Raw genomic sequence first — 14,217 nt, 5'->3', positions numbered from 1 at the left:
CCACACCCTAGTTTCCGTGTTCTTACGACATTTGAAACAGATACATTGACAAAGAAATGGTTTGTGTTCTGACAGTCGGACGAGGCGGATCTTATCAGAACCTCAGACCGACGACAGACGGTCAAGGTTTTTCTCTAGTAACATTCTTCAGAACAGTTTGTCTCCGCTAACATTGTCTTACATGAACAAGACTTTACAAAGTATTAAAAAGGCTTATACAACCAATAACATTATAATAGTATTATGATACAGGGGCAAGGATACCATATATTACAATACTCTAGGGACGGAAAGATTTGTAGTATTGTCTGTGTACTTGACTCTGGTGTTGAAGAATTTACAGACTGGAAAGTTGAATCACTTAATTTGTTTTGGAAACCAAAATATGTCCATATATCAGCTTTAACATCTGCTAGAGTCGACTGCATCCTCTCGTCCTCAGTCATCACTAGGGTCTCACAGGTTGTCTTTGTTCCTTTGGCTGCGGAGGACGAAATAACTGCTAGCATTTAGCCTAGAATTTAGTTTAGCAAAGTTTATAAATAACGCTGTAAATACTTAATTATTGTATTTTATACACAACTTATTGACATATATAACCAATACAATTATGATGATAACAATTATATATGATTTGAGAGTCAAATAAATCAATCAAATGTTGTATCTGGGTCAGAAATGACAAACACCAGCTTGACGAACATCTTAAGACTCTGGTTCAGCGTCTCGTGGTCCTGCTGTCACACGCTGGGTCACAGTGACCCACTTTGTCTGCTCGTTCCTGATGAGATTACAGAAGATCACTGCGAAACATAATCACAGACATCCTCCTAAAATAACCCTCAACTCTGGTTCCGCCGAGTTCAGACACAACAAAGATGTCTTCTGTGAGGTCACAACACTCTCGGCTCAGTTCGACTGGAGGAACATCAGGACCAGAAAGGTCTCCACTGAAGGACGGCATCCTAGACAAACTGTCCCCCGCCAACAGATTAAGGAGAACAGGTGTTGTAATCCGGGTCAGGTGAAGAGTCGACTACGGGTGCGTGACCCGAGTGAGACTGTCGGGTCCTGGAATAGAAGACAGGTGGAATCCAGGGACAGACAGTCTACAAGGATGATCTCTCGTCATCTTGCGTTGAAGAGGACGCACCTGTTGGGGGTTTTCACTCCAGACAGGAAGTGATGTCTTCACGAGAAACTCGTCCAGGGTCCTCAGGTCCCAGTACAGGCTTCCTCCTGTCAAACGGAGGAAGTGACGCCCACGGTCGTGACCTCTGCGTTACCTATCGTGCTGAGGAATTGATTTTCGGCAGACATTGGCTGGAAGTCACAAGACCACCGTGTCCAAACATCGTGTGGAAGATCGATTCTCCTCCTTCCTTCCTAGTCTCTCGTGAGTCTCTCGTCCTTCCGTCTGCTTCCCAGTTTGAACTGAATGAACTATTTTCTTCTGTTTCTATAAGTGGAATAAACATTCTTACTGTGTGTTCATTGATAAGCTGTCCAGGGTGTCCCTTGCCTGAAGGTGTTCCAATGAGATTACAGGGATTTCAAATGTGTCCCAGCCTCACAGGCTGAGGGGCAGGGGACACCCTGGGATGTCAGTCCTTCAATTAAACAAAATTATCTTTTTGGAATTAAGTCCAGGTCCAGGAAGATACACATATGTAGTACAATATTACCACTAAATAAAAATACAAGATGATATACAAAGAAATGACAACAAAAACATAAGGCAAAATCATACTATACTTTAAGATAACATCAATTATTATAAAATATACTGTAAGGGAAATATTTTTTTTAAATAAAGATAACATTTTCTAAACAATATTTAATCCAGAATGTGTGGAAAGAGATCAATATTTTTTGGACGTGAGGATTACTTTCTGGACTACAAGGCGCAGAAATCAAAGCAGCTCCAGGCGACGGCTGTTGAATCTGCCGTCTGCTGACTCATCACTTCTTGGTCTTGTCTAAAGTGGTCGGGTCAGTGGTGCAGTGACCGAAGGGAAAGAGTGATTCCACTGGAACATCTTTTTGTGCCGCTCCCTGGTTCTGCTGAATCTCCCGCATCAGCACATCCTTTGATCCTGCTGGTCTGGAAGAACTTCAGTGGAGTGGAGAGGACGACACCAGAGCTGCTCGTCTCTACACACAAGTGTGGGCAAACACACACACACACACACTTGTGTCGTCGTCTGTGGGAGGAGAGAGTTCTGGTGGAACCACCTGAGCGTCAAGTGGGTCGTGGGAGCGAGCGCTGGTTGCTTCAATAAAAGATATTAAAAATTCTATTCTTCAAAGTTGCTTAAATAAAAACGTATTTTTAATAAAGTAAATATATATTTTCTCAAATTAAAATAAAAGTAACCTTTTTTTTATTTGTGTCTTAATTATTCAATCTTGAAAAGTTGATTTAATAAAATTTTATTATTTAATCGAAGTACATATTTTGTGTCTGATATTTGAAAGAAAATTGAAATGGATGCCGCAGGTCTGACTTGAAGGGCCACAGAAGGGCAGAGATCAAGACCCTAGGACACGATGCCGGGCCAGATGTGAGGCGACGACCTTTCTGTTCCTCCAGTGTGCTGAGTGACGTCTTTTGGAAAATCTATTTTGTTCTCCTTTCATTTGTTCTGGCGCTGCTTGACCCACTTCCTGCGGCCTGTCTGCCAGTTGTCATGGCGAGGCTGACGCACACTGAACCACTCATTATTCCTCTCGATACCAGCAGGTCTGAGGCCATGGTTCTCCATACCAAGAATCTGCTGATGTCATCATGAACGAAAGGGTCCAAGATTCTCACACTGACACTGCGACCTGGTTACCCACGAGCGTGTCGCTGTCAATCAAAACTGAAATCCATTTTTCTGCATCACTTCCTTGAGTCGACAGGCAGAAGCACATGATGAGACTCCAGTGTTGAATGATCAACAAACCCGCCAGTCCTCCAGGCGACAACTATCACTCATCTTATCTTGATAGAAAAACGTCCGCAACAGATTCATCAGCACTTTAAATTTTTAGATAGATACTCAAGTCAAAGTTTCTATGAAGTTTTGTGCATATTATGCACTCATTAAGCTCATTACCACGACATTATAATGGAGTTACATTGGTTTAAAGAGGACGTTATAGGAATAATGTAAAGCTTTTATATTACTTACAACTAAGGTTGTTTATTGGAAAGAATCTGTCGATACGATACTTATCACCATACCATTATATTGCGATACTGAAGGAACAAGGTGATATTCGTAGTACTGTCTGAGTACTTGACTCAGAATTTACAGACCACATGACTCTGGATGAAGTCGTTACTGCTTTCATTCGTTTTAAAAATGATGTCCAAACATCAGCTTTAAAAGCCCATAGTCGTTTGAGTCGTATCCTCTCGTCCTCAGTCATTGCCGGGAACTCGCCGGATTTCATTGCACCTTTAGCTGCTGAGGACATAAGGACTCCTGCCATCTAGTGATTTAATTGCGACATAAAAATGAACAAACGCTGTGAATAGTTAATTGTAAACTGTAAAAAAAAGAAGAAAAATGGAATTATTTACTTTAACTTTTTTTTTAATTGAAATATAAACCATAAAATAACTTAATTATTTTATTTAAAATTTACTTCAAATCAAAGTGATTTAAAAAAAAAAAAGAAGCTTTTTTGCACCATGTACTGGTTTAATGTGGGAATTATTAAGTTTACAGGTTTCTTTTTTAGTAGAATTGACTGGAAAGACTGTCTGTCGTGTCACAGACTAATGTTACTTTTCATAAAATACCTAAATAATATATATTTTTAAAACTATAGAACACATCCTTGACAGAAATTATCAATAGAACGGAAATTATATAATATCTATATATATTATAATATAAATATACAATTTTCTTTTAGTGCGGCCCGATAAAAAATGCCTCAGGGACCGGAGGTTGGTGTCAACTGGTATAACATAACTATTACAATATATTTATGTCATACAGAAATCCCTTGTAACTTTGTTATTTTTAGGATGCATGGACTTGAGTCTATCTTGGTAGCATGAGGCAGAAGTAAGGGAATCCCTGGAAAGCTTCCCAGAAAACTAGTCAGAACTAATGGCGATTTAGTCATAGGGTCAATCTGGAATGTGGGGGGAAACCAGATTAAAAATGGTGACGACAGTTTGACAGTAGAGTCAGGATTGTGATCGGACTTTAGACCTGTTACGTTAATGTGTCCCTGAGCAAGACTCGTAACTTCCTCATGGTTGAGTGTGTGCTCTTCATAAAAACTGACTCACACGTTCAAACCCTGCATTCATCTGGTAAATTAGCAAGGGTAGAAGAGTGGGGGGGCGTTAATCCCTGTTATATGTATATATCCTCCCGCTGGGGGAGAGTGAGGGGGACACGCGGATCTTTCCAAGAACTGCAGTTGAAGAAACATTCCTGAACTCCTCCCTGCTGACGCAGGTCCACTTTGGTGGTGTCAGGTCCAGTTTGCTCAGACAGTCTGGACTGGCGTTTGTGTGTTCAGCATTAACAACAACACGAGTTGAGACTTGATTCTTGTATTTTGATAAAACAGTTAAAAAAGGTTTTGGTGCTTCAGTCCACATGCCAGTGTTTGTGGTTCCCCACAGACCCAGCTGCCTTAGTCGCGTCCCCATCCTCGTCCACCTCCTCGTCCACCTCCTCGTCCACCTCCTCGTCCACCTCCTCGTCCACCTCCTCGTCCACCTCCTCGTCCTCGTCCTCTCCCCCGCGCGCTGCTTAAGTGTCCGGCCGAGCGTCGCAGCTTCCTCCTCTCCTCGTGGTGGTCTCGCTCTGCCTGCTGCTGCTTCTTCTGCTGCTCCGACTGTGAACCAGAGACATGGTTCAAGCCTTCTGGACCTCAACATGGACTTTTTGTATCTCTCATGAGTCAAATCACAACCTCAGTATATTTTGACTGTACTTAGGTGGCCCTCATGAGGTCAAAGTTCATGTAGAAAATAAATAAACTATTCTATTTATTTGCATTATTCTAAAGGGTTTCTAAATATAACTTAACTTTAAAAATATTTCTAAAGAAGTGATTGTGTATCAGATTAAAAAAAAAAGCAATATAAAATTCTTAAAAAATATAAATATTATATAGCTTGATTTTATTACTTGATTTTAAGTGTCTTTTATTTTGCTTGATGGCCCCTCATAACAGCATAAAAATGTTGCCTGATAATTATTAATTTCCTATGATTGGCATAAGCAGTGGCTGCTGGAGAAGACATAACAATAGGGCTGCAATAAATCATGAAAATATTTGACATTTAATTTAAGAATATATACATCAGACATTTTCCTTTTTAACCCTTGTGTCGTCTCTGGGTGAATGACCTTCACCACTGCATATGCATTTATGGCAGCCTTGACCCAGAGACAACGGAAGGGATGTTCTTTCTTTTTCCGTTAAATACATAGTGATATATGTTGTTGTTGAACTTTCTTTCAAAACATCTTGTTATTGTCATTATCGTGGGCCAAAGATTTTCCCAGCATTGAATCGGGAGTTTGAACTCAATGAAAAGAAATCGTAGCCACACTCAACCTTCCTTTTAAAATCCATGTCAATGTTAATGGTCTGAAACGTGTAAGGCTGGTTCGTCAGGTGAGGTTTGAAACGCACAAATACTGCTCCAAGTTCTAACTTGATTGAGTTCGCCAAATTTGTTCATTTCAGTGGAACGTAGAAAACTATGTTGACTTGGTAAACAACCTGATGAGATAGACGTGCAACATCCACACGTATACACAAGTGTGGTCTTGTTGTGTGGGGTGATTGTGTTACTCAAGAGGGGGGGAATGTGTAATAAAGTGATAATAAGAGTGATAAGATCCCATTCCATATGTTCTGTTCTGTTCAAGCTACACTTCAGTTTGTTTAGTCGTGTCTGGCCTGGCTCACTTCCAGTCAGATCACTCTGACACTCTCAAGACGTTTCGGAAACATTTTTTATCTGTGTAATGAGGCTCCAGGGTCATGTGACGCGTTACCTTCTTGAGCGTGAAGGTCAGCTGCTTGCTGCCCACGGCCGTGTCCAGCGGGCCGTCGGCGCCGTCTTGCTCCTGCAGCTTCAGCCGCTCCTCCAGAGACGTCCTGCACAAACACAAGGGTCAGCCTCGCGCTGCGAAAGGGATTCACCAGACACTCACTTCTGCAGCTTCTGCTTTCGTGCCAGATCCTTGAAGCTGCGGAACTCTTCTCCGGTTTTGATCTGATAAAACTGCGGCGTGCTGCCACCGCCGCGGGCCGAGTCGGCGGTTTTCCCTCCGTCCTCCAGCAGCGTGGTGTTGCGGTCGAGCTCCTTCCTCTGCTGCCAGCGGCGCTCGCGCTTCTCCTGCTGCATCTGCCGCCGCTGCTCCCTGACCTCCTCCACCCAGCTCCGGTCGTCGTCCGAGCTGTCCTCCTGCGAGCTGGCGCGGCCCTCTTCCTCCTCTTCCTCCGCTTCCTGGAAGGATTGAAAGACATCAGGGTCTCCTTCCACGCAGCGTGTCTGATGAGATTCCCAACCGGCGGATGTTGCACAACATTCTTGTGGTGACACACACAATTTGGCAAACGTCGAGTTCCGGACGAGAGCGGAAGCTCCACATGGACAACCACACAGACGGATGTTTGTTGGGTCACAAGTATCAGGGGGAAAATAACTTATTCGTTCACTTGTTGCCATAATATTGGATGGACTGTTAAACCTGAAGACTAGTTTTTAAGCATATGATTATTTTTTATGAAATATTATATTCAATTATTACTATTTTAATTCGTTGTTTTTTTTAATTACCAAATTAAAAATAAATTCTGCACATTTGGAGATTCTAATTCAAATAAATAAATAAGATTTCTTAATGCAATATTTTTAAGCCTTTTAAATGACAATACAGGTGATTGATCCAAGTATCTTGCTACTCTTTTGGTATCGTCTAGTATAGTGGAACTTTTAACATCCATCAACATTTTTATATAGAATTTAAAAAGGCAATGAATTAGAAATGTTTAATTTTCATTATGTATTTCTGAATGATTGGAATTAGAATATCAAACTTATTGTGAACAAAAACAAACAATTTTACAACTTATAAACAAATTACTAAAAGAGAAATAATGATTATTTATTAAAAACAATACAAAAGCCCTTTTCAAGTCAATTTAGTTTCCCAACTTTCACGTTCTTACACTCTTTTGTTTCTCTTTTTACCGCTTGTTTTTCATTTTTAAATCATAAATCGTTTAGATGCGAGAAACAAATTCAACTGTCAGCATAAATAACTCGTTTTAAATAAAGTCCAAAGGTAGTTTTCTTTCTCCACTTCCAAAAGTGCTTCAATAATCTTTGAGAAATGTTTGTGGCGGCTGCAGCGCCTCTCATGATCACCTTCTCTGTGGCCTCCATCTGCTTTGTCAGCGCCTGCAGCTTCTTCTTCTTCTTCAGTCCCACCTTGGACACGATGGGGTTGAGCAGCCGGAACTCTTCGCTCTGCTCGTCCACCTGGTAGTCTGGGTTCTCGAACATCATCTTGAAGCGGTCGTCCCCCAGGATGGTGGGCGCGGCCTGCACGTGCAAACGCACATGCTCAGTAAAGTGCTTTGAGGGGAACATGGCCATCAAGGATGAGCTGAACTGACCTTTTTCTTCTTCCTCCTACTGGACAGCTGGTCTTCCTCGTCATCGTCCTGCATCAGTTTGAGCGCCAGCTCTTTGTTGACCGCCGGCAGCTTCTAGCTCCGCAGCAAAGGCGGTCAGTAACAAAAATGGTGGACGTTCCTTCAAGCAACTCACCTTCACTTGCACCCTATGAGTTCGGGACTCCTCGATCTTCTGGCGGATCTTGTCTTTTCGATACTCTTCGTAGGCAAAGGGGTTCGCCATCGTCTTCACCTGCAGGGACGCACAGAAGTATAGGGTGTAAGAATATATACATACACTAACATCTCGCTGATTGCAATTAAATCTCTGGCCACTAGATGGCAGCAGTCAATACGTCCCGCAGGATCCTGGCGATGACTGAGGACGAGAGGATACAGTCGACTTCGGCCGCTTTTAAAGCTGATGTTTGGACATATTTTGGTTTCAAAACAAATGAAAGCAGTTACGACTTTGTCAAGAGTCATGTGGTCTGTAAATTCTGCAACATCAGAGTAAAGTACTCGGACAATACCACAAATATATCCTTGATCATTCAGTATCACAATATAATACATCGTATCACTCAGATTATTGTCCACCAGTCCAGACGAAAGGCTCACCTTATGATAGAGCCGGAGGTCCATGAAGTATCCGTGCATGTACGCTCTGAGCAGCGATGATCCCACCAGGTGAGCCAAACCTGCGGAGAAAGTTCATTTGTTCGCATCATGACGTCATGTACTTGCGACTCATTTTCAACTTTAACACACAACATCTAACAGACTCACTGCATGTGGTAAGTAAATGTATGTTTATCTAATTGAGTGCATATGTTATACTTGTGTTTGTTTGTAATTCTGTATATCACTGCTTAATTTATGTATGTAATTGTGTATGTTTGCGAATGTGTAATTGTACGTGTGTGTTTATGAAATGATGTATGCGTTTATGTAGTTTACTGTACTTTCTCTCAAAGTTCACAGGAGAAGACAAAGTCGTGACGGTTGTTTAAACACGCACACATTCACGCTGCACTCAACTCTCAGCGTTACAGTTCGGGTTACCTTCAAGAGGTCAGCAAGGTCACACAGCAGTGAAACCTTCACACGTGCTTGTTACATAACAACTGAAGCAGCTGCAAACCAACACCGCTGCTGCAGCAGCCAATCACAGACCAGCTACTAGTCTACGGACCCAGATACTGCTGAGCCTGCATTCCATGTTCATTCAACCCCCCCCCTGCAGTCCCTCCCCCGCCACACACACATTCCGTCCCTCACAGAAGTCTCACCAAGACTCTCAAGATCCTTCTTTGTGACAAACTTGTAATCGTCGTAAACCGAGCACTCTGGACTCTCCTCCAGCTCTTCCGTCAAGTTGTCCAGGAAGGAGCACCATCGAGGGGCCGGACCCAACGCCTGGAACCAACACACATATTGTTAATGCTACTGTTTTATTCTTATTTAAAGGACATCATCTGCCCTGGCTGACGGGGCCACAGTAGGTCTACAGAGAAACAGGATGATGTTGATCAGCCAATCAAGGTTGAGTTACAGACATGCGACATTAGAGCTGAGAAGATGTTCCGGGTCGGTGAAGGACTGCAGGAATGGTACATACTTGAGAAACGACACCACCGTCACACAACACCTGTCACTGTACATACATGTCCTTGTCAGGACATCAGGCTCCGGAGCTACAGTAGTGATGACATCATCATGACACACAGTCCAAACTTTGGACCGTGCGGCTGGAGGCTCAAGACATGAACAAACAACACACACACACACTCATTCAAGATAAGAGAAGAACCACCTCAGAGTCCAACATTAAACGGTGTGTCCTCAACTCAGGGTGAACTTTAGCATCGGTGTGTTACAACATACTAGTTACTGGTGTGTGTGTAATGTATTTATGTGATTGTATGCAAGTGTATCTCTTTTGGTGTGTGTGCACGCACGCGCAAAATTGTGTGTATAGAATTACATGCACGCATTTACCAACTACCCATGTATTTGGTTGTTTATGTAATAGTGTGTCCATAATTGTTTTATTGTGTGTATGTATATGCAAATGTTTCGTAATTGTGTGTATGTGTATGCAATTTTGTGTGTGTATGTGGAATTTAATCGTGTGTACGTGCAAGGACATAAGTGTGCATGTGTATGTAAGTGTGTATACAATTCTGTGCATTTGTGGTTGTATGTAATTTAGTGTTTATGTATGTAATTAAATGTGCCTGTAATTGTGTGTCTGTATGTGTATGTAATTGTATGTATTTGTATTAGTGTGAGTGTGTATGTGTGTGTAATTATGCTGGAGTGTCCATGTGTAATTGTGTGTGCAAGAGTGTGTGTGTACAGTGATTGTGAGCGTGTAAAGTAATTGTGTGTGTGTGTAATTGTGTATAAATGCTTGCGAGACAGAGAACAGAAGCAGACTGGAAGGAAAAACCACAAATGCCTTTTGATTGAAATGTTCCAGAGCTGAAAAGTCTTGTTTGTCTGACAACACTTGATGTCAACACAACACTCTGTTGAAACAATGCAAAACTCACCGGGATGTAGAAGGTGTTCATCTTGGGATCTTCATTGGCAGTGAAGAGCATTCCTGAAACCAAAGAGAGGCGTGTCATCATTTTTTAAAACAAGAATTAAAGCAAATCTTCGTCTTGGATGACCAATCTAATGTCAGCAAGTTTTTTTTTGTATTGGCTATTAAACTAGTACTGAGGTTTAACTATGCCAGATTAATTGAATCACGTTTCCTTCTTGGGAGTTTGCGTCAGTAAGACAAATTGAACGACTCTCTGGCGCCACCCAGAGACGACGCATGAACGTACATACGCCACATGAAAGTAGCCGTCGTTGTAAATGAGGAAAGGTCACCTGACTGCGGAAACATGCAAACATCGTTGAGGTTGGTTTTTGGCTCTATGGAGGAGAAAACCTTTGCCTGTGAAGACCAAAGAACAAAGATAAGTTGATGCTACGACCTAAATGTTTGGGGAGTGTCATGACTTACATCGTGTTTGTTCCACATTTTGATAATCTTGGAGTCGGCAGAGACGACGAGGTCCATCTGGTCATGGAAGTGCAAGGACTTGATGGGCAGGTTGTAGAAGTGGTCCTTGACGAGCAGAGGCTGACTGGACCGCAGGTCGTACAGGATCACCTGCAGGGGGCACAGGTGAGCAACGAAGTGTGTTGGAGAAGAAAGAACAAGGCAGATGCTAACAAAGAAAACCTCACCTGTCCTGTGCTGGAACCGACCGCCAGAGAGAGTGACCCGTTGAACTTGAGAGCGCTGATCGCCGGTAACTGGCTGACTCTGTCAATCAAAGGACACGTATCACACTTACAACGCGTAACCACATATTTTATCACAAAGGAAACACAATGTTCTAAAGTGGTGACACGTCATGAAAAACTCCTCACTCTGATCCTTCTGTGAGGCTGCTCAGAGCACAGTCCAACATGCCGACACGAGTTCTGACTCGAGGGTCCCAGCACTCCACCTTCCCCTGCAAATCAAAGCGAATGGTTAACAGAGGTTTTAAGAAATTTAAGCCGAAAAAAAAACATCTAACTTGAGTTTGGAAAGGACACAATAATAATATTAACACACTGAAAAACAGATATTTTCAGAACATTGTTTTTTTGTGTCGTCTCATTGATAGCTTAATTAAATTCTCCTAATTTACCAACTACATTTCCCATGGGGATCAGTAAGCTTCTATCCAAACGATGTTAACCAAGTGGAATTCAATCATTTTAAAATGGCTAATAATATGATGACTCAATGGTGTATACGAAATACATTTGTAAAATAAGACTTAAAACTAGTGGTGGGGGAGAACATGAGAGCAGTAACCAAATAATAATAATTTGCTCATACAAGTACATGTTTTTCTTTTCATGACACGATATTGTATTACACGTACATCTGTGGTTCCTGTGGCGAGAAGGTGATGGACTGGGTTGATGTCACAAACATTATTCTCCCTGTTTGGTCCACAAACAAAGTAAAAATTAAAAATGACAGCTTCTCAGATGATGCCTCTCATGCACTTACACAGCATCTGTTTGGAGAGAGTTGAGGAAGCGACCCTGTTCCAAATTCAACCTGAACACCTGTGAGCTGAAACAGGAAATATTAGGTTGTTATTGGACATCCGAAATCTCAGTAAAAAAAAAACAAGTAAAAAAACATGTAATGAATATGAGATTCTGCTCCTCCTTCCTGTGATATAATAAAAACGTTTTTATATACTACATAAAAAGCATTTATATTATGGGTTTGCACCTAATACTGCTTATTGTTGTACTTCTATTCTTGATTTTTGAAATACTACTACTACTACATATAGCCATAGTAGAACAGTTTATCATTATTGCTATTATTAATTATTATTGTATTATTATTATGCTGATGTCATTACATTATAATAGTTGTCTATGCACTTCTTCTAATATTTACTTATGTTTAATATTTTTTCTACTTTCTGTTTCTACTGTAAACATACGGGAGTGACAACTGAAATGTCCCCAACTCTTGGAGGAATAAAGGAATATCTTACCTTGCACCTACAAAAAACAAGTCGCATGATGGATAGTGATAAGAAAAGTCCCGTCCAAACTTTGGGATCCGCGTCTTGTAGTAATGGCCTTGCTGAGAATGGAACTCAACGTAGCGGTCGCCCAAGAGGAACACAAGCTGCATACATACAGAAAAAAAATTAAGAAAAAGCCTCGATATTCAAAGTTAATAAATGTTGATCTCAATCTTACCTTGGAGTAATCATCAGAAAGAATGTCAAAGGCCACAACTTATAACAGAAAAATGTGTTTAAAACATAAGTGAAGTGAATAGACATGGTTGATATATCAGAGGTTTGTTCAAGTTACCATCAGAGTCCAGGCAACGCTCAAACTTCAGCGACAACTGGTATGTGTCATAGCAGCGGACTCTTGGTTTGTATGTTCCTGAAATCACATTAGTATTGTGAGGGGGAACTCAATAATGACTATTGAGACAATAAAAAACAACCCTGAGCACAGTACCTCCACTTGAAAAATTATTTTCTAGGCAAAATCAGTAATTCATGGTCAAGTAAGTTGTCCATGAGTATTTAAAGGGTTAATTCGGCCATAAAAAAGAAAGTCATTTATTTTCTATTCACCTTCATGTCAACTGTGCAGATTATTTTCAGAGTAATCCATTCATTTTAATAGAGTTATAGGCAAAGAAGTGGAGTTAAAAAATGCTGTCCAAAAAGACACATTAACATCCAAACACCTCCATAAGTGATTCCAGTAGACAGTAGTTTAGACAATAGACTTGAATCGCTGGTGAGATTTTATTCTTTTAGCTTCAGCTAGAAACAATCTTAAAATATTGACTTTTAAAAAAAAAACCTTTTTCCCATGTCAAAGCGTGTCAACAGGAGATACATTACTAACCAGCAGTGTCTTTGAAGTGTGTCTTCTTGGACTGCGATTTTTGTGCTCCAGTTGCTACCGTAAAATGGACTTACAATTTGCCTAAAGGAAAGGATAACCCTGATAATAACACCAACCCCTTGGTTGACATGAGGCGAGTAGAAGATGAGTGAAGTTTGGTTTTTAGGTGAACAATCAGCCAAAAGACGGACATGTGGATAAGGGAGGACAGATGTTCGGACAAGTGATGATTTGAGACAGACAGATGCAAAACTATTGTAGCTGAAGAAGAGGAAGACATAAGTGATAATAAGGAAGAGGACATGACGGTGAGACTGGTAGATGTTGAATAATAAAGGTTGTGGAGACTCAAGTGAGACACGACCAAAGAAGTTATTTATGAATTAGTAAAGCCCGAGCCGAGCCCAGGTCTAGAAAGGCGCTATATACAGTAAATAGAGATTATTATTATTATTATTATTATAAAAACACAACAACAGTCAAATAAACAAAAATACATCATTGTTCATGGCAAAAGTAAGTTTTGCTAAACAGACAACACTTTTGTCAACAGTCACTCAGCAGTATACGAAATTGTAAACTTATTCGCATGATCATTTATGACACGGTTACTACAACTACAAAGCCCTAGGGCAGTGTTTGTTTTTATTACCTGCTGCCAGGATATAGTGTCCATCCCTGGATGCTTTGATAGAGGTGCAAACTGTGGGCATCTCAAAATCCTGAATGAGTTCGATTCTTCGTTGGATGTCTGAGGATATAAACACACCCATTCAGGAATATATATCAGGAGGACACTATATAAATATACCACGAAACTCACCGACATCTTTCTTCTTAAGTTGTCGCTTCTTGCGGTCTGACAGCCACTGTAAAAAGAAGAAATTAACTTTAGCTAACTTGCTAGGTTGGTTAAAAGATCATGTTTTTGGTGATCAACGTGTTTCGTTCTTCTTACCTCCGGTAGCGACTTTCCATAACTTAAATTATAAATCTTCACATCATTCACACTTGATATCTGCATTTTTATTTACCGAAGTGGTGTCCACACATTACACTGCAAACACACACCGGCGGACCCACGTTTTTACGCACAAG

The 14,217-nt window shown here is 41.0% G+C and overlaps 1 protein-coding gene across 1 annotated transcript; it reads right to left on the bottom strand.

Annotated features, from left to right (window-relative positions):
• Positions 1 to 3,707: 3,707 nt before the first annotated feature.
• On the bottom strand, positions 3,708 to 14,217 carry nol10 (nucleolar protein 10). Its single transcript, XM_087779527.1, has 21 exons — positions 14,078 to 14,217; positions 13,943 to 13,988; positions 13,772 to 13,870; positions 12,565 to 12,642; positions 12,448 to 12,485; positions 12,237 to 12,373; positions 11,732 to 11,797; positions 11,601 to 11,661; positions 11,095 to 11,180; positions 10,909 to 10,987; positions 10,682 to 10,831; positions 10,546 to 10,612; positions 10,215 to 10,267; positions 8,949 to 9,075; positions 8,278 to 8,357; positions 7,811 to 7,909; positions 7,657 to 7,749; positions 7,406 to 7,582; positions 6,186 to 6,481; positions 6,027 to 6,129; positions 3,708 to 4,851 (listed from the first exon to the last, which is right to left on the bottom strand). Exons 1-21 carry the CDS (start codon positions 14,141 to 14,143, stop codon positions 4,648 to 4,650), a joined length of 2,205 nt encoding a protein of 734 aa, XP_087635653.1. The 5' UTR covers positions 14,144 to 14,217; the 3' UTR covers positions 3,708 to 4,647.

This window comes from Callionymus lyra, chromosome 18 (genome assembly GCF_982586985.1).
Source record: "Callionymus lyra chromosome 18, fCalLyr1.hap1.1, whole genome shotgun sequence".
In the NCBI taxonomy this organism is placed as follows: domain Eukaryota; kingdom Metazoa; phylum Chordata; class Actinopteri; order Syngnathiformes; family Callionymidae; genus Callionymus; species Callionymus lyra.
The sequence above is the reverse complement of the archived record's forward strand: the minus strand, read 5'-3'. Positions and strand labels throughout refer to the sequence as shown.